Below are 21,421 nucleotides of genomic sequence, written 5' to 3'. Positions count from 1 at the left end.
ACAACTATTGCAGGCCTGAGAACTGACCTCAGTGGATCTACCCTGGTTGCCCGGTGAAAACAATGCCTGCAAGATTCCAGGGCCAATTGCCAGCATAACAGTGCCAATTGCCAGCATAACAGTGCCAATAACAGTGTACTCTGTGAATCCACACAATGGGTGAAAGGTGACACAATAGAGCACACTCACAGGGGAACAGCTCCAATGGCGGAACACTCAGGAGCTCCTATCTTAGTGGGAGTGGTCATCCTGCCTACTTCATGCCACAGACCAGACATACAGCTCAGAAACAATTGGGGGCTACTACTCCAACAGCTAGGGAGCAGACACTGCCCCTGAAAAGCCAGTGGTAACTGCAGAGCAAAGAGGAGGCCCCATTCAGTATTCAGGACAGGCTCTGGTCACCACAACATCAGTCACACCTCCTATCAAGGGGATAAAGGCCAGCATATACTAAGGAAAGAGGTGACAGACATCCATATATAAAACAGCTCTTGCTCCTAAAAAAGAAGTTAAACCCAGAAAGGCTTCCTAAAGTTATTTGGAACTTGCAATCACCTCTAAACAGATCTATAGACATGGCCCTGATCACCAGAGGGAGGTGAGGCTAAACAATGTACTACCAAACAACCAATGTATCACTGAAGAAATTAAAGAGGAAATCAGAACATACCTAGAGACAAATTACAATGAAAACACAACAATCCAAAACCTATGGGATGGAGTTCCCGTCGTGGCTCAGTGGTTAACGAATCCGACTAGGAACCATGAGGGTGTGGTTCGGTCCCTGGCCTTGCTCAGTGGGTTAAGGATCTGGTGTTGCCGTGAGCTGTGGTGTAGGTCGCAGACGCAGCTTGGATCCTGAGTTGCTGTGGCTCTGGTGTAGGCCGGTGGCTGCAGCTCCAATTCGACCCCTAGCCTGGGAACCTCCATATGCCGCGGGAGTGGCCCAAGAAATGGTAAAAAGACAAAAAAAAAAAACCAAAAAAACAAACAAAAAAAAAACCTATGGGATGCAGAAAAAGCAGTTCTAAGAGGGAAGTTTATAGCAATTCAATCTTATTTCAGGAAACAAGAAAAATCTCAAACAACCTAATCTATCACCTAAAGCAACTAGAGAAAAAAAGAACAAACAAAGCCCAAAGTCAGTGGAAGGAAAGAAATTACAAAGATCAGAGGTGAAGAAAACAATAGAGAAGACAAATGAAACCAAAAGTTGATTCTTTGAAAAGATTAATAAATTTGATAAACCTTTAGCAGATGCAGCAAGAATAGAAGGCAGAGGGCTCAAACCAGTAAGATTAGAAATGAAAAAATACAAGTTAACAACTGACACCATAGAAATACAAATGATCATAAGAGACTACTTACTACAAGCAACTATATGCCACTAAAATAGACAGAGAAGAAATGGGCAAATTCATACAAGGGTACAACCTTCCAAGACTGAACCACGAAGAAATAGAAAATATGAATAGGCCAGTCACAGTACTGAAATTGAATCTGTGACTTAAAAACTTCCAACAAACAAAAGTGCAGGACCAGATTGTTTCACAGGTGAATTCTATCGAACATTTAGAGAAGAGTTAACACTTACTCTACTGAAACTCTTCCAAAAAATTGCAGGGGAAGGAACATTCCCATACTTCTTCTTTTTATTCTCTCTCTCTCTCTCTTTTTTTTTCCTCATCCATAACATATGGAAGTTCCCAGGACAGGGACTGAATCTAAGCGTCAGCCTACACCACAGCTGTGGAAACACTAAATCCTTAACCCACTGTGCCACAGTGGGAACTCATACACTCATTCTATGAGGCCACCATCACTCTCATACTAAACCCAGACAAAGATGCCATTAAAAAAGAGAATTATAGGCCAATATCACTGATTGAACATGGATGCAAAAATCCTCAACAAAATATTAGCAAATGAAATCCAACAGTATATTAAAAGGATCATAAACCATAAGCAAGGGGGATTTATTCCAAAGATGCAAAGATTCTTCAGTATTTGCAAATCAGTCAGTGTGATATACCACATTAACAAACTGAAGGATAAAAACCATATGACCATCTCCATAGATGCAGAAAAAGTTTTTGACAAAATTCAACACTCATTTTTGGTTAAAACAAACACAAAAAAACTCTCCAGAAAGTGGGCATGGTGGGAATCTACCTCAACATAATAAAAGCCATATATGACAAATCCACAGCTAACATCATTCTCAATGGTGAAAAGCTAAAAGCATTTCTGCTAAGATCAGGAACATGACAGTGATGTCCACTCTCACCATTTTTATTCGACATAGTTTTGGAAGTCCTAGCCATGGCAATTAGAGAAGAAGAAGAAATAAATCTAAATTGGAAAAGAAGATGTAAAGCTGTCATTGTTCGCAGATGACATGATGCTATGCATAGAAAATTCTAAAGATGCTTCCAGAAAACTATTAGAACTCATCAATGAATACAGTAAATTTTCAGGATAAAAATTAATGCACAGAAATCTCTTATATTCCTATACACTAACAACAAAAGATCAGAAAGAAACATTAAGGAAATAATTAAATTTACCATTACACCAAAAAGAATAAAATACCTAGGAATAAACCTACCTAAAGAGGAAAATGACCTGTACTCTGAAACTATAAGTCACTGATGAAAGAAATCAAATCAATGAGTGACTTAAAAACCATAGAAAGATGCTCTTGGGTTGGAAGAATCAGTATTTGTCAAAACGATGATACACTCAAGGCAATCTATAGATTCAGTGCAATCCCTATCAAATTATCAGTGGCATTTTCATAGAACTAGACAAAAAGTTTTAAAATTTCTATGAAAACACAAGACCCCAAATAGCCAAAATAATCTTGAAAAAGAAAAATGGAACTGGAGAAATCAGACTCCCTGACTTCAAACTATACTGCAAAGCTATAGTAATCAAAAACACTAAAGAACTAGCACAAAAATAGAAATATAGATCAGTGGAACAGGATAGAAAGCCCAGAAATAAATCCAAGAACTAATCTATGACAAAAAAGGCAAGAGTATACAACAGAGGAAAGATAGTCTCTTCATGAAGTGGTGCTGGGAAAACTGGACAGCTACATGTGAAAGAAGGAAATCAGAACATTCTCTAATACCATATACAAAAATGAAATCATGGACTTCCTGTGTGACTCAACAAACTACCCAGCTTTGCTTCTACAGAAGCTGTGGCTCAACCCTTAGCTCGGGAACTTCCATATGCTGCAGGTGCAGCCACTTATTTTAAATAAATAAATAAATAAATAAATAAATAAATAATAAAATCAAAATGGATTAAAGGCCCAAGTGTAAGCCTGGATACTACAAAACTCTTAGAGGAGAATGGTCAGAACACTCTCTGACAAAAATTTCAGCAATATCTTGTTTGATCCACCTCCTAGAGTAATGAAAATAAAAGCAAAAATAAGCAAATGGAAGCTAATGAAACTTGAAAGTTTCTGCACCATGAAAGAAACCATAAAAAAATGAAATATAACGCACAGAATTGGAGAAAATCTTTGCAAATGAAGCAACCAACAAGGGGTTAACCTCTAAAATATACAAACATCTCATGCAGCTTTATATCAAAGAAAAAAAAAAGCCCAATCAAAAAATGGTCAGAAGATCTAAATATCCATTTCTCCAAAGAAGAAAGATAGATCGCCAAAAGCACATGAAAAGATGCTCAATAGCACTAATTATTAGAGAAATGCAAATCAAAACTATAATAAGATTATCAGCTCATACCAGTCAGACTAGCCATTATCAAAAAGTCTACAAATGATAAGTGTTACAGAGGGTGTGGAGAAAAGTGAATCTTTCTACACTGTTGATGTAATGTAAATTGGTACAACCACTATGGAGAACAGTGTGCACATTCCTTAAAAAACTAAATATAGAACCACCATATGATCTAGCTATCCCACTCCTGGGCATATAGTCAGAGAAAAACATAATTCAAAAAGATACATGCATCCTAATATTCATTGCAGCACTATTTACATTAGCAAAGCCATGGAAGCAACCTAAATGTCCATCAATAAAGGACTGGATAAAGAAGATGTAGTACATTCATACAATGGAATATTACTCAGCCATAAAAAGAACGAAATGATGCCATTTGCAGCCATATGGATGAACCTAGAGATTATTGTATTAAATGAAGTAAGTCAGACAGAGAAAGACAAGTATCACATGATATTTCTTATATGTGGAATCTAATAAAAATGATACAAATGAACTTATTTATAAAACAGGAACAAATTCACAGATTTCAAAATCAAACTTAGGGTTACCAAAGAGGAAACCGTTTGGGGGAGAGATAAATTGGGAGAATGGGATTAACACCTACATGCTACTATGTATAAAATAAGTAACTAACAAGGACTTACTGTATAGTACAGGGAAGTCTACCCAATGTTCTGTAATAGCCTATATGGGAAAAAAATAGATACATGTGTATGTATAACTGATTCACTTTGCTGAAAACCTGAACCTAATACAACACTGCAAATCAACTATACCCTAATAAAATTTTAAAAAATTCTTTCTTCAAAAACCAGTAACCCCTTCTCAGCATAAAGTATATTTATTAGGATGTTTTTGTCGGTATAAATAAGAAAAGATCATGTTTAATTGATTAGTGAAAATTACCTTGGATTTAGGGTTGTGGTAGAATTGGGTTCCAGTTCCATTTCTGGCATCTAGTAAATGTGACTTGGGACAAGTAAGTCACACAACTTAATTCAAATAATCAGAGCCCTACTTTACTCATCATACAAAATAGGGACAAATGTTTATAAGGGATATTGTTAAGTTTGACATGAGATAATGCATTTGAAAACACGTCAAATTGTGAACACTGTAAAATCCAAGCTATAATTATCACATAATTAATACTTTGTATAGATTCAGCAGAGTTGGTGTTTCTATTGTATTTAAAGCGCATGGTTGATATATTGTTTTCAACTGTAAAATGAAGTTTATATAAATGCAGAAACTTTCTGGAATTTCTATAACCAGGCATTTTGGTTTTGGTTATTTTTATAGAAAATAAATGATCATTGTATTAAGATGTGATTATTGTATTATTCCTGTTATATATTTTTTGATAAGTATTTAGTATAAACTCTAAGAAAAAAAAGAACAGCTGTCTACCATGTACTGGAAATGGACTTTCATCTCTCAACAGTATTGTTATTACAACTTTTTTCCTCTCTTTTAACTGCCCAATCACTAAAGAGCTGTGCTCTTCCCAATCATTTAAAAGTCAGCCACAGCCGTGTAATTCATACAGTTTCTCTTTGCCGGACTAAATAAAGGAAGGAGTTCTGTCGTCTTCTGGTAAAACAGGTTTACACAGCTAACAGAACAATGGATTCAATGCTGAGCTTATCATTGGAAGAACCTGTTAAGAGAAACGCTGCCAAGAAGTACAAGATAATTTGTATTGTAAGTACATTTGAACATTTTCATCTTTGTAGCTTTTTGACAAATGTTAGGGGTATGACTCCCCAGTTATGTTTGTTTGTGTTGCTATTTAAATGTGAAGTTTTCAGCAACTGTGTTCAGTTTTGTTCCTCATGACAACTCTAATATAAAGTGAAGGTTTTAAACCACATTCAAACCACATTCTGCAACGAAGAAATTTGAGTAACAAATTAATATTTGATCAATCTAAGAGATTAGGATCTGTGGCAAAATACTTGGCAGCACTGATTTTACTAGCATTATAATTACCTCCCAAGTCACCTTTTTTTTTTTTTTTTTGCATGAATATTTTAAGATGAACAAGTGAGAAAAAAATCACTGTACCTTATATTCTTTGTTGGACCACGAATTTTATCCTATTTTACTTCACTCCTAGAGATAGATAGACTTTTTTTGGCTATTTTCTCTTTCTTTTCCTTAATACAGTAAGATATTTCCTGTCCTTAAAAAAAAAAAATTCTTTTTTTTTTTGGATTACATTATCTTTGCCTTTTACCACCAAATTTTAGCCTCTAACCATTGTCTGTTTTCTAACCACCCATTTTGTACTCAAGGCACAAAAGTCAGTCCATCTCCCCTGTCTTTCTCCTGCTCAGTCTCCATAACAATGCACAGATACTGTGCAGAGTTTCTGCTGTGGTGCAGTGGGTAAAAGATCCAGTGTTATCTCTGACTTGGCTGCATAGGCTTGATCCCTGGCCTAGTGCAATGGGTTAAGGATTCCGAATTGCTACAACTATGGCTTAGGTCGCAATTTGGGATCAGATTCAATCCCTGGCCCAGCAACTTCTATATGCCACAGGTACAGCTGAAAAAGAAAAAAAAAAACACAGATACTGTGAAGTAGTTTCGCATTTTGAATTCTTCCATCCCTTTGATTGCATGATGGCATTGAAATTCCCTTTTCGGGAGGTATTTTAGGACCATACCTGCAGCATATGGAAGTTCCCAGGCTAGGGGTCAAATTGGAGCTATAGCTGCTGGCCTACACCACAGCTCAAGGCACAGAGTGACCCACAGAGTGAGGCCAGGGATTGAACCTGCGTCCTTATGGATACTAGTCAGGTTGGTTACCACTGAGCCACAATGGAACTCCATGAAATTTCCATTTTTATCACTTATGTGCATTGTTTGGCCGATTTATCTTTCTTCTCATTTTGCATTTCACCAAATCATAGCTAAAGAGCTTTACTTTAGGAAATCTCAGTGCCTTTCGTGGTTTTAGGAGTATATTCTCCTCCAAGAATTCCAAGTAAGCCACTAATTCTTACCACTTCCTGAGTTTCTGTCACAGGATTTCAAGTGCCTGCTGCTGGTCCCTTTGGCTCCCTGGTTGCCAAAACCAATTGAATAGTTTTTTCACACCTACCTGGCTACACTTTTCTCCTAAATTCCTTACCTCACTTAATGTCATCACCATGTTCTCTGTCACACAAGCATTGTTTGAAGGAGTAAATGAAACAATGAGCTTGGTGACTATAAAAAAGGAAGCCCTTGTGATACTTGATTTATTCATTATCCTTCTTGGAAATTGGGCCTTCTCTTCTAGCTCTTATGCCATTTATTATATTTATCCTATCATATAAATTTAGGGAATTATCAACTTGGGAGCAAAACTTTTTCATCATTAATTTCTCTTTTTTTTTATATTATTCCAGTGGGTTATTAGTACACACAATAGAAGCTCAATATTTTAAAAATCATAGTTTCGAAGGTACCCTAATGTCTCCAAATTCTAGCAAAAGTTTTATCTAAAAATGTAAATGCATCTACTAGGTTTCTAGCATTCTTTATTGTGCTCCCTTAACAATCACTGAGGGAGGGTGATTGTCTGGATCTTTGTATATTTTAACGGAATCGCAAAGGTCACATTCTTTTCGTTGGTGATAGGTTCTTCTTGTTTTGTTGGTGGCTGTGTCACTTGCGTTTGGCCTGGTGGTTGGACTCAGGAAACAAGAAGAGCAAGGTACTCCCCTCGGCATCATTGTCTCAGAACCTTTCCTTCTTTCTTCTTTCTTATCACTTTCTCTATCATAACCTGGAATTGCCTCCACTCCCCTGCATACAGCACTCTCCTGCTAGGCTTCTCTTTCTCCCACACCCCATTTATCAGGAGCCCACAACTGTAGTTAGCATAATCCACTGTCATTTCTGGACTTTCCTCTTTGACCATCTTTGATATTCACGTCATTCCAGTACTTCCCCTTACTTTTCCTCACCTTCATAGAGGACTTTGGTACCTCTCCTAGTTCCTATTTTATTAATAACTTGTGATGAACTTGGCCTCCAAAGTCTTTGTTGCTTCTCTCCCAGGACCTCCTGCCACAACTTCTGTATCTTGATATCACATTAGCATTATCCCATCCCTGAAATCTCACTATTTTTTGGTTAGACAGTGCCACTTTCTTGAGAGGTACTGCACAAGATAAGCTTCACATCTTTTTCTCATAAGAAGCAAAGAAAAAAATAGGAGATCCTTGGCCCAAATTATCAAAACACCTCACATCCCTTTTGCCATATCCCATTAGTATGAACAGTAAGTAAACCATTTACAAGTGACTCTATGAAAAGCACTTTCTATAATCTCAATGTACTATCTTGATACTTTTTACTAAGGGGAAGTAGGAAGTCAAATGTTAGATAACTTATTTCCCTTTTAAATTTGGTTGATTAACTTCTAATCTGACTCCAAAGGGGAACGTCTTATTGCTTCTTCATTGGGAGACTCTTGGTGAGGTTAACCAGAAATTTTCCAGTTATTTTTTCCCTTAATAATTTACAAACACTCGGTACCCCTAGTGTAACATGGGAAGACAGTGAAATGGAAAAGATGTGTATTGGCTGGAAAATGACTGTCTTTTCTCAGTCACTTGGCTGTTATGTTTCTGAGCTGCAGGAGCAGTCCTAGATCTAGCAACTGTTGGCAGGGCATTTTGGTGGTATTATTCTGATGTTGGTGCACACAGGTGGGCACCATTTCTTGTTAATTTATCCCACAAATCACATAAATTAATTGCAAGAGGCAAATAGTAATATCCAAACAAAATCTCCAATTATGCTGACTCTTTCCCTCCCTTCCTTGCATTAGTATAGTACTGTCTGGCTCCCCAGAGTCATTGTTCCTTATTCTCTTCCTTCAGTCTCGGTCTATCAGGGCCTTTATGGCATCACTCTCTTCCCCCTCCTGCCCAGGGGATTGGTGTTTTGACTCCAGCCCCTCTTTGCCAGCGTCCTTAACATATTCACCCTCTCATTCTTCCACCACGACTGGTTCCTAAATCCAACCTTGGATCATTTACACCATTCTCTGCTCCAATTAACCTACTTTTCATAGCTAATATACATTTTTTTTCTAGCGTGAGTTTTTAAACCAGTTTTTCTAGTTTATGTGCAGATCCTTTTTCACTTGTTCTTCTGCAATTGAGCACTGACTCTATGTTAGGTACTATTCTAATTACTGGGGATACAGTGATGAAGAACGATGAAAATCCTTCGAAGAGTTTACATCCTAGCATGAAAGACAAATAACAGAAAATAAGCAATATATGTCTAATATGATAGGGAAAGTACTGAGGAATAAGTAAAACTGAAAGGGGAAATGCGAAATACTGAGTCAAGACAGGATGGAGTGTGTGTAACAACTTTTGAGTAAAGAGCTAAAGGAAGTGAGGAAGAAACAGGGATATTCTGGGGATGAACATTCCAGGCAAGAGAAAATAGCAAGTACAAAGGCCTGAGGCAGGAGCTTGCCTGGCGTGTTCTATTTAAAGTATAACAAGGAGATCAGTGAGCTAGAACTAAGAGGACAGAGGGAGGTTAGTCATAAAATGAGATCAGCCAAAGAGGAGTCAGATCACAGAGGGGTTGGTAGGTCAAAGTATAGCCTTTGGCTTTCATTCTGAGTGTGAAGGAGAGTGACTGGAGATTTTGGGCAGAAAAATGACATGATGTGGTTTGCTTTTCAATATGACTACTCGTCCTGCAGTATTATGAATAAATGGCAGAGCAAAACCAGAAGTAGAGAGACCAATTAGAAAATCATTGTGATAATGTAGACAAGCCCTAGGCCTTGGACCAGGATGGTAGCATTGTAACTGGTGAGAAGTATTTGGATTCTGGATATCTTTTAATGCAGTAGATAGGTTTTTATCAACAGACTGGATGAAGAGTGAGAAACGGGAGTCAAGAAGTATGTCAATATTTGACATGAATATCTGAAACTATGGCATTTCCATAATTTAGATGAGGAAGGCTGTAGAAGGAGCGGGTTTGGGGAGAATAATCCAGAGCTCAGTTTGGATATCCTAAATCTGAAATACCTACCAGATGTCCAAGTAGAAAAGTCAAAAAGTAGTTGGATACATGAGGCTGGTTTTCAAGGGGGACGTCCTGGCTGGACATACAGTATGGTGATTGCCAGCATCATACATGGGATTTAAAGCAATATGACCAGGGTACGAATCTTAAAGGACAGAAGACTGGAAAGGAGGAGCCAGGAATGTGGAAGAAAGCAGGTGATTATTGTGTCCTGAATGTATGGAAAATGTTTTAAAGGAGGAGAGTGAGTATAAAAATGTGAAGACCTGTTATGTAAATGGTAGATAAACTTTCCTCCTGGCTTTCTCATTGAACTTTGGTATGTGATTGCTATGCATCTAAATTGATAGGCATGTATCTGTCCTTGTGCGCCTATCTACTTATTGCCTGGTACTCTTTGGTGTGTATCTAACATGCCATTTGGCCCATGCCCTCTCCCAGTACTGCTTTTAGGAAACTTGATAGCATTCTGTCTTGTGATCCTTTATAGAGTTCTCCTGATCCTCCTCTGTGAGCTCTCCAGATCTCTTTATCCCTATTGAGTTTTGCTGTGGAAAATTTGGTAGGCAATTTTGATAGAATCATTTTTGCTCTCCAATACTGGGAAATTTTATAAGATGATTTCTCTAACTATCATCTCCATTTTCTGTGTTTTCACTTTTCAGTACTATCTCCCTATTTCAAGGTCAACTATGTAGAAACCTTAATTATACTTGCAAAGTCCCTTTGTCACGAAAGGCAGCATATTCACAGTCTTAAAGACTAGGCCATGGAATCTTCTTGGGAGCCATAATTCTGCTAACTCCCTCTTCTACTGAATTTTTCATTACTGCTTGCGTCTTTTTTATCTCCAAAAGCACCCTGCATGTGATTTCCCCTTTTAAAATTATAGCTTACTTTCTTATTTTACGATGCAGTATCTTTTCTGAGCATCTCAATATCAGTTGTGAGTGTGTGTGTATGTGTGTGTATGTGTGTGTGTAACTCTTCTGTTCCCTGCATTATTTCCTCTTCAAATATTCTTTTTTCTTTTTGTTTTGGTATTTATCTTTCATGTTGGATACTATCCTGCTGTCCTCAAATGTCTGGTAATCAAATGTTTGGTATTTATCTTTCGTGTTGGATACTATCCTGCTGTCCATCAAATGTCTGGTAATGATGTGATAATTCACATCATTAAATGTGAATGATTACACATTCACATTGAAGAGTAAGACATGTTCATCTTTTTTTCTCATCATAGCTGCCCTCCATGTCTACTGTCTCTGTGATGAAAGCAACTCCTCCCAGTTTCTTCCAGTTCATGAGCTTTCTTTTCTGGAGTGGAAGGTGGAGTGGGTAGCTGCTACTCCATACCCAGACTTTCAACCAGTTCCACCATCTTTAGACTCTGCTTATGCCTCCTACTCTCTGCTAATGGTACCTGGTGTTTTTGAGTCTGTGACCTCTCAGGGGTCCTAGGTAAAAATCACTTGTTGTGTGTTGCTCATTGATTATCACTTTGCACTGATGAATCATACACCACAATAAAAATTATCTAATCATCTGTCCTAGTCCGTTCCGCCGTCCAGCTGAGAGACACTAGATAACTTCTAAGCACTGGTTTCCTTATTCCTTCACACTCCAGGAAGCTGCAGGAAAAAATGCTTTGATCCTTCACATAGAGGACTAGAGGGCTGTCGGTGTGACGTGGGATGTAAAAGCCGAGGCGACTGCTGCTGGGATTTTGAAGACACCTGTGTGGAATCAAGTACGCATACCTGAGAACAGGCACAAAGGCTCGCCAGACACCTTGTGCATGAGTTTGCTTGGGCCGCCATGGCAAAGTCCCCCACACTGGGTGGCTTAAACAAGAGAGATTCATTTTCTCACAGTTCTGGAAACACAAGTCCGAGATCTAGGGGTACTGACAGGGTTGGTTCCTCCTGAAGCCATGAGATTGTTCCATGCCTCCCTCCTAGGTTCTGGTGGGTTGCTGGCAGTCTTTGGTGTTTTTTTTTTTTTTTTTTGGCTTGGGGCAGCATGACTCCCAACTCTGCCTTCGTCTTCATATGGCCTTCTCCCTGTCTTCCCAGTCTTCTCTCTGTGTGTGAAGAATAATCGTCATACTGGATTAAGGGTCCACCCTAATGACCTTACTTTAACTTGATTATCTGAAGAGATCCTTTTCTAAATAAGCTGCTCACATTCATAGTAATGGGGGGGTGGTAAGACTTCAACATTTTGGGAGAAGAGACCTGATTTAGCCCATAACACCTTGTACACAGGGTCTCTTATTACCTTTTCCCCCTTGACAGTGCTAACTACAGAATCCACACTTTCTTTCACTGAGGTGGAGGAATACACAGCCTCTAGCAGCTGAAAAGCTGTCTAATTACAGCAGTTTCAAAAGTGTTTTACTGTGGCTTACGTTAATCCTCTTATTTAGTTTCATTTTCAGTGGTTCTCAGATTTCAGGATGCCATAAGACTCCCTTGGAAAGCTGATGATTCTTGGCCCTCCTGATACTGGTGCTCCACAGAACACAACCTGAGAAATACTGTATTCTCAAGGCAGAAGAGACAGTTTAGTGTTCGATATTTAATTTTCTAAGAAATCAGGAAAAGTGATGGTGGGCGGTATCTAGTGGTAGGAAAAGAGTGAAGATTAGAACAGTAGAGCTCCTTACCTTATTTATGCTCTCTGAAAAAGGCAAGAGGAAGGGGGTAACCCTGTACAGATAAACTCGGTATCCCCTTTAATTAATCTCGCCAAATCTTTTTGTGAGTACATAGTGATGAAGAATGAGGAACTGTGCATAACTGAAACGCACAGCTGTCACTTAGCCAATGCATTTGTCTGAGCACTGGGCCGATGTCGATTCTCATCACTGTTTCCTGGCAGGTGGCCCCAGGAAGCAGCCTCGGTCCAGCCTTTTTTTTCTAGCATTGGGATTTATTGAAACTGACCTCATATTAAGTGCCTAGCCTGGGGGAACACCAGAGGCAGGGTGGGGAGCTAATCTACCACTTTTTTCCTCTCCGTTGGGAGGCACCCTGACCTGCCCACATTCTTACAGACCTGACCGTGTTGGGTCTGTTGTCATCGCCTCTTCCTGGAGGAGTCTGTCCCTAGATAGGGTTGGGGGTGGGGGGCTGCTCTTGGGGGGCAACAGTCAGTCAAGGTTAATGGTTCTTTACCATCAGGAGCTCCTGCACTTGGGTGGAAATGGGATAAGTGTTCAGAGGTTCTCAGAGGTGTACCTGTAAGGGAGACCAGAGCTGAAACTCATAAAGCTGCATTTTTGTCTGCCACTCATGTCAAATGAAAAGGGGTGCATTGTCCCCCCCCCTCTTATTTGTATTATGTATTTTCATTTATGAATGCAGGAAAACTAAGATTTGATCATCCGATAATACAAAAAGAAATGCACAGAGTTTATATTTTTGGTATTGGATGCTTAAAATAAGTTATATGTTCATAACCGAATCATGTAATTTTATAGCTCGATTGTGGACATGCAATAAATTTCGTTGTGGGGAGACCAGACTAGAATCCAGCCTTTGCTCCTGTTCAGATGATTGTTTACAGAAGAAAGACTGCTGTGCTGACTATAGGAGTGTTTGCCAAGGTAAGCAGGTGTTGGTCTGTTTGCCTCTGTGAGTTCAGTGACCTTAGAGCTGGCCCAGGCTGCCGATTAAAACAAGTCAAAAAATCTTTGGAGACTCCATATAGATGAAAAGACCAAATGCATTTATTGTGGGAAGACAGTTTTGTGCATGATAGAGAAAAGGAGTTTATAGCATAGATATTGTAGAAAAGAAGAAGAAAAAACTTGAAATTCCATGTTGTCTGTAAAACGAGGTCTTTGTCAGTCCAATGACTATGCTGGACCTACTTGCAGTTTGAGCCACTGGATGGCAGATCCTAAAGTTAAAACATCACAAAAGAAGTTCTCTGGCCCAAATGGCAGTTTGTTAAACCAGTGTGATTATTGAAACTACTGTGTCCTTAGTGGTTTAATTATTGATTTAGGACTCTCAAGGAGGTAATGAAGAGCCAAGATTAGAATCCAATGGAGTTCCTTGGTGGTGCAGTGGGTTAAGGACCCAGCGCTTTCACTACTGTGGTACAGGTTCAATCCCTGGCCTAGGAACTTCCTCGCACTATGGGTATGGCCAAAAAACAAACAAAACTCCCTCCACAGAATCCAAGTTATTCAATTCCTGATTTTACCTGCTTTGCCACTTTATAAGTGATGTAGTTTTATTTATTTATTTATTTGTCTTTCTCTCTTTTTAGGGCTGCATCCATGACATATGGAGGTTCCCAGGCTAGGGGTCCAATCTGAGCTATAGCTGCCAGGCTATGCCAGGGCCTCAGCAATGCCAGATCCGAGCCGCATCTGCGACCTACACCACAGCTAATGGCAAAGCCGGATCCTTAACCCACTGAGCGAGGCCAGGTATTGAACTTGAGTCCTCGTGGATGCCAGTCAGGTTCGTTAACCTCTGCGCCACAACAGGAACTCCATAGATTTTTTTTTTAAAGGGTCACCCATCCCTCTGAACATCTGTTGAGATTTAGGAAGAATTCATATGACACATATCAACAAAATTCTTTCAAGCTGCCATCCCTCTTTTCATAACACCACATGCAGTAGAGCTTATACTTGGAAATTATAATCTCTTAGTAGAAAATAGGTTTTGCACTAATAGATAAATAAGTTTTTATACAAAATATAATTGAAAATCAGCTAAAAATGGGAATCAGAACAGAAACTAAAAGCCTAAAATGGTAACTGTGTTTTTAAATAATAATTGATATTTAACAGTGAATATTGTCTAGGTAAAAATCCCCCTAAATTTACAAAGGCAAGTGTAGTTTTCAGGTTTGCTTATTTCCCTAAAGTTCATTGACCTTACTGCCTCTGACCTTTGCATTCTCCTTCCTTCTACCCTAATTTTTTAACTCAACTTTTTGTCTCAGTACTGATCCTCAGGTCATCTGGAAAATTTTCTCACTGAACTCATTACATGATATTGCTTGAATTTAAAAGAAACAAAAGTAATTTTTGTAAGCAGTGCTGAAGCTTACTATTACCACTAATTAATTACTTTGAGGGAGTTCATTTAATCGTTGCAGTTCATTTTTTTAAGCAAAGGTAAATGTTTTCTCAGTCTAAGAATACAACACTTTTTAAAGATGTTAAATGGTTCTTGCCAAAATTGTACCTCTAGGTAGTAGCTGGAGGGGATAGGAATGATTTTTGTGCAATAAACCAACTAATTACTTATATATTTTATTTAGAATTTTAAAAAATTATGATAAATTTCTAACATATAGAAAGAAGAGTATAGTATGATGTTTTACTATATGCCCATCACCTTGCTTCAACAATGATCACTTCATGACCAATTTTGTCTCATACTGACACAGTAAAATTTTCAAAAGGATGGAAATAAAAACTCCCATGAAAGTAAAATGAATACATCAAAGATTTATTAACTCATTAAGGAGATAACCAACTGGAATCTAAAGCTGGCTCAGAGAGAGAATGCAAGAAATTAAGTATACATGGGATTGAAGGAATGTTGGAATACAATCACTAAAAATGATTCTATAATCACTAGAAATGATTTGCTTTTCTATAGGACAATTTATCTGCTCTCAGGCAAGAATCAGTTATACTGCTGTTAATTTTTCACCGATTAACTGATTAACTTGTATTAAGTTGTAAAATGAATAAATGGTAAAGGATAAACCAGATAAAGGTATGAACTCCTAGGTAACTGGATAATCCATAGGTGGGATTTTTTTTTTTTTTTTCGTCTTTTTGTCCTTTTTGGGCTGCACCCGCAGCATATGGAGGTTCCCAGGCTAGGGGCCTAATCAGAGCTGTTGCTGCCTGCCTACACCACAGCCACAGCAACCCCAGATCCTTAACCCACTGAGCAAGGCCAGGGATTGAACCCACAACTTCATGGTTCCTAGTCAGATTCATTTCTGCTGCACCACAACAGGAACTCCCTGGTGGGCTTTTTAAATACTTCCCAGCATGACATTAAAGTGAAGTTTAGGGATTAGTCCCCATTCTGGTTATTTTCAAGTTTGGGGTTTTTTCTCTTCATAAAATATACACTGTATTTCCCCAACCTCTGTTTCTTTTACTTTTTTTTTTTTTTTTTTTTTTTTTTGTCACACCCGCAGCATATGGAAGTTCCTGGGCTAGAGGTCGAATTGGAGCTGAAGCTGCAGGCCTACGCCACAGCTACAGCAATATCTGATCTGACCCACATCTATGACCTATGCCTCAGCTTGAGGCAATGCTGGATCCTTAATCCACTGAGTAAGGCCAGGGATCAAATCCTCATCTTTTCTGAGACTGTGTTGGGTCCTTAACCTGCTGAGCCACAATGGGAACTGTCAACCTCTCTTTCAAAATTTTAGATTACTTCAAAGCAAATCCTATACTTAAATATCTATAAGTATTTTCCACATGTATCTAAAAGAAGATGAGGATTTAACAAAATTAGAATACCATCAATATATCTAAAAAATGTCTTCAGTAATTATTTATTGTCAACAAATATCCCATCAGTGTTCAAATTTTTCTTTTTGTTTCATGGCATTAAAAAAAAGAGAGATTTGTGTGAAACAGGGATCCAAATAGATACCATACATTGCAACTGGCTGATATATTTCAGGTCCTTTAAAATAGGTTCTCCCTAGACTTGTGGTTGCCAAGGGTTAGAGGGAAGGATGGGATCAACTGGGAGTTTGGGGTTAATAAATGCAACTATTATTACATTTAGAATGGATAGATGGTAAGGTCCTACTGTATAGCACAGAGAACTATATTCAATCTCTTGGGGTAGAATATGATGGAAAATAATATATAAAAAAATGAAGCATATATGTGTATGATTGAGTCACTTTGCTGTACAGCAGAAGCTGGCAGCATGTTGTAAATCAACTATATTTTAATTTAAAAAAGTAGGTTCTCCTTTCCTCTTTTTATCCCCTTTGCAACTTACATATTGAATAAATGGGGTCATTTGTCTTGTAGAATTTTCCAGTCTGGATTTTGCAGATTCTATCCCCTGTAACTTAAGAAATGGTTTGTCATCCCCTATGTTTCCTACAAATTGGTAGTTAGAACCTGAGAACTGTTCATATTCAAGTGTTTTCCTACCGCTATCTATCTATCTAACATGTATCCTTCACAGGTAGTGTATTACTTCCGTAAAGAGGCACCACTTGTCTGGTTGTCTCTTTTTTTGGCATTTTAGTTGTTGATGATCATTGCCTAGATCCATTAGAAGCTGCAAATACTGACCTTCCTATTCTATCATTTCTACTTCATTAACTAGCTAGAATGTTCTGTAAACAGAAACATCTATAGAATGAGAATTTTTTACTTACAATCTTAGAAATTTTGTTTGTTCAGTTTTTCCCACTTGATATCAATATCAGTTATTCTCACTGGCTATTTCTCTTTTTTTCATGCTTTTCATTTTTCTTTGGATGGTATTCTTTTATTTATTAAACTCATTTTTTTTTTTCCTAGCAGTTGGGAAGAAATTGTCCCTGAAGGAAAAATCATTATTTAAAAAAGAAGTACAAAATTGGCCTTTTCCAGCTAGAGGAATTCCCTTTGTTACTTTTGTAAAGATGGGCTTCCTGGTATTCAGTTAGTGTCAATTACTGATCTCTGCAAATCACCAGAGGCACTGACCTTGCCACCATGTGAAGTAGTATTTAACATGTTCTGGAAGAACTTCACTGGAGTAACATGAAATAAGTTGTTTGCAAAGATCATATCATTGAACATTTGTTTCTCTTTCCCTGTCTAAAGATTTTGATCTTATGTTTTCAGGAGAAACCCCATGGGTGGAAGAAGAGTGTGGCGAAGCCCAGCAGCCTCAGTGCCCAGAAGGGTGAGAAGGACGTGGGAATATTTATCCTCCTTTAATGGATGGCATGTGGGAATATAGTTGAGACAAAGGTGGAATTTCCTCCACCCTATGAACATTTTAAAACAGAAAAGTTAACAAAAGATTAGATTCCTTGTGGCTTCAAACTCATAACACACCTTCATTTGCTTTACTGTTTACAGAGCTTTTTTTTTTTTTTCTTTTCTTTTTTTTTTTTTTTTTGGCTGCCCCAAGGCTTATGGAGTGCCCTGGCTAGGGATCAGATCCAAGCTGCAATTGCAACCTAAGCAGCAAATGAAGCAGCGCTGGATCCTTAACCCCCTGTGCCTGGTAGGGGATTGAACCTGTGTCCCAGCTCTCCCAAGATGCCGCTGATCCCGTTGTGCCACAGTGGGAACTCCTACAGAGCATTTTAAAATATATTACCTTATATTCATATCTTACAGTGACTTGAAAAGATGATTATTTATATGAACATCCCAAGGTCTTGTGATCAGGAGAATTTAGATCTAAGTGTTTCCAGCCAGAGCTCTCTTTTATTATCATCCTGGCACCTCAGATCTATTCTGACTGAGGGAAGGGGAAGAGGTTTGTCCATGGAAGGCCTCCCAGTGAAGTAGACCTTGTGGAACAGGGAAGGAGAACTCTGTCAGGAGGGCCCTGGAGATGAACTGGGGGAGGCGCCGCCCCTCTCCCACCCTTCCCACGCATCTCCTCCACACGTTTGTGATGGTGGCTCCCCAGACTTTGCCCAGCCCTAGAAATGTGACCCACGTCACCTCCCAGTCAAAGAGGAGTTCCCCTCCCCCTCCAGTTGTCCTTTCTATCCTTCACCTACTTTACTTTTCTGCCTCAAGCCATGGGAGGGGGACAGTCAAACAGAAGAAGGAGAAAGGAATATCTGGCTATAGAGAATTGATGAAGGCATTTTTAGATAATGTTGTTTCATTAAAAAAAAAATGTGTGTGGGTGATGTGTCTGTTTGTATACCATGCTACTTTGGTTTATGCCAGTCCTCAGATCCAGATGCCTTCTTCAGAAGCTTCTAGTTAGAAGAGTAAAGAATTTAGAATGATACTAGAGACTCTCATAACAAGTGAAGTAAGTCAGAAAGAGAAAGACAAATACCATATGATATCACTTAAATCTGGAATCTAATATAGGGCACAAATGACTCTTTCCACAGAAAAGAAAATCATGGACTTGAGAATAGATTTGTGGTTGCCAAAGGGAAGGGGGAGGGAGTGGGATGGATGGGATGCTTGGGGTTAGTAGATGCAGACTATTGCCTTTGGAATGGGTTAGGAATGAGATTCTGCTGTGTAGCACTGGGAACTATGTCTAGTCACTTATGATGGAGCATGACAATGGGAGAAAAAAGAATGTATGTGTAACTGTGTCGCCATGCTGTACAGTAGGAAAAAAATTGTATTGGGGAAATAACAATAAAACAATTTTTTAAAGATTAAAAAAATAAAACAAAAGCTAAACCTAAAAAAAAAAAAAAAAAGAATTCAGAATGATAAAAAAAAAAAGACTTGAGTTTCAGTCCTGGTTTCGCCTGTATAACTTTGCACTAGTAACTTCCCTAAGCTTCATCTATAAAACCAGGATAACAGTAATAATAATAGCAATAATAATAGTGCCAAGTTCAGATATCTTGTGAGAATTGAATCAACATCCTGATCCCAGAGATATACAACCCTGTTTTTAAGTGACGATGTCATTTTGATGGCATATTTATAAATGGAAATTTTAAGATCAGCACTATACTTATGACTTTATGAAAAAAATAAGTATTTTGAAATGCAAATTGCAATGTCACTTTAATTTCTTAATGAATTTTTCACACATTGTAGTCAAAGTAGTCACAGTTTTCCATTAATATTTTTTTAAAGTATGGTTCATATACATTGAAGTTTCCACAATTTATGTATTCAGTATAATGAGATTAGGAAATTCAGAACCCCATGTAACACACAGATATAGAATATTTCCAAGATATAGAATATTTCCATCTCCCCAGAAAGATGTTCTAATTTTCATCACCATGGATTCTTGTTTTAGAATTTCACATAAATGGAATCATATATCCTTTTTTTTCTTTTCTTTCTTTCTTTTTTTTTTTTTTTATTTTTACCGCCCCACCCTTGGCATATGGAAGTTCCCAGTCCAGGGTTCCAATTGGAGCTACAGCTGCCAGCCCATGCCACAGACACAGCAATGTAGTGTCCGAGCCGTGTCTGCGACCTACACCACAGCTCATGGGAACACTGGATCCTTAACCCACTGAGTGAGGCCAGGGATTGAACCCACCTCCTCATGGATCCTGGTCACGTTTTTTCTTGCTGAGCCACGACAGGACCTCCTTCGTTTGTTGTCTTGAATCTGTTTTTTGTTTTGTTTTGTTTTTGCTCAACCTGATGTTTTCGAGAGTCATAAATATTATTGCAGGCATTGTTTCTGTAACATGGGCTCCTGCACAGCATGTGTTCCTTGAGTAAAACATTGGTCTCATTCACATTTCATATTTTTCTATTCGTTTTTTTGGCATCAGTTCACATGTCACACTCCCTGGAAAGCCTGCTTTTACCTTCAAATATTGAATCTGATGTCCTCTTATGTACTTGAATAACATTCTATACCCAAATCTAGTCCTTAACCACTTCTATTTATGGCTCAATTTCACCACTTAGATACGTTTATTTCATCACTCTATGCTTTTATTCTTAGTATCTAGCACCATGTCTGCCTCAAATATTTGTTAAATAAGTTACTCTACAATAAGCCACATTCCAGGAAACCAAAGAGACCTCCTCCAGACTCTCCTCACAGTTTCTTTCACAATGTGTAAATAGACAACAACCCTAATATTTTTTGCTAGCTCTATGGAAACGTATTGAAAAGAACTGAAATTATTTGTCTTATTTTTAGCTGGTATCAGCATTCAGAATTTTCTTTATAGTAATACTGGGCAATTGTGAGAATTTTAAAAGACTTATTCTAAGCAAATTTCTTGGAATTGTATGTGTTTTTTCAAAAATTTAGATAAACTACTGAGCACTGAATTGAAAATATCTGGCATTCTTATTTGCATGCACTATGTTTAATTTTTATAACAAACTTACTGTGTTCATAGTTTCTATTCATGATAGCCCTAAACTGGGAAATATCTAAATGCCCATCAACAGTTGAATGAATAAGCTGTGGTTTACTCATTCACGGGAATTCTAGACTGCCATGGGAATGAATGATCTACAGCTATATGTAAAAATATGTCAAACATAATATCAGGTAAAAGAAGCTAGACACAGGAGAATACATACTGTATGATTCTGTTCATATATAAATAGAAGTACAAAAATAGATACAACGAATCTATGCTCTTAGAATCAGGATGCTGATGGCCTTGGTGGAGTGTGGTTTGCAGAGTTTGGTGACAGGAAGGGAACTTGAGGGAAGGATTCTAAGTAATAGCGTTTCTTGATCTGGGTAATAGCTGCACCTGGAGTTCAGTTAGGCAACATTTATGAAGCTATACATCTTTGATGTGTGTGTGTTTAAAACGCAAGTAAAATTTTAAAAGTGAAAAAAATTTAGAATGGAAAAAAGATAATCTCTGGCTATAATTCAAAAGTTACCTTTCATCATTATAGCTTAAATACTCATCTCAAA

At 38.1% G+C, this 21,421-nt stretch overlaps 1 protein-coding gene across 3 annotated transcripts in view; it reads left to right on the top strand.

Moving 5' to 3' along the window:
- Positions 5,105-21,421, top strand: part of ENPP3 (ectonucleotide pyrophosphatase/phosphodiesterase 3) — a 73,438-nt gene continuing 57,121 nt past the window's right edge. Inside the window, exons 1-5 of one of the 3 annotated variants that reach the window (XM_021087953.1) lie at positions 5,105-5,474; positions 7,404-7,479; positions 11,458-11,580; positions 13,315-13,440; positions 17,689-17,749. In XM_021087953.1, coding sequence (XP_020943612.1) covers positions 5,397-5,474; positions 7,404-7,479; positions 11,458-11,580; positions 13,315-13,440; positions 17,689-17,749 — 464 coding nt within the window. In that variant the 5' untranslated portion in view covers positions 5,105-5,396. The remainder of the gene's footprint in view (positions 5,475-7,403; positions 7,480-11,457; positions 11,581-13,314; positions 13,441-17,688; positions 17,750-21,421) is intronic. The other 2 variants (XR_002342887.1, XM_021087960.1) reach the window with 2 other exon arrangements.

This window comes from Sus scrofa, chromosome 1 (genome assembly GCF_000003025.6).
Source record: "Sus scrofa isolate TJ Tabasco breed Duroc chromosome 1, Sscrofa11.1, whole genome shotgun sequence".
In the NCBI taxonomy this organism is placed as follows: Eukaryota; Metazoa; Chordata; class Mammalia; order Artiodactyla; family Suidae; genus Sus; species Sus scrofa.
This window is presented reverse-complemented; position numbering and strand designations above follow the sequence as displayed.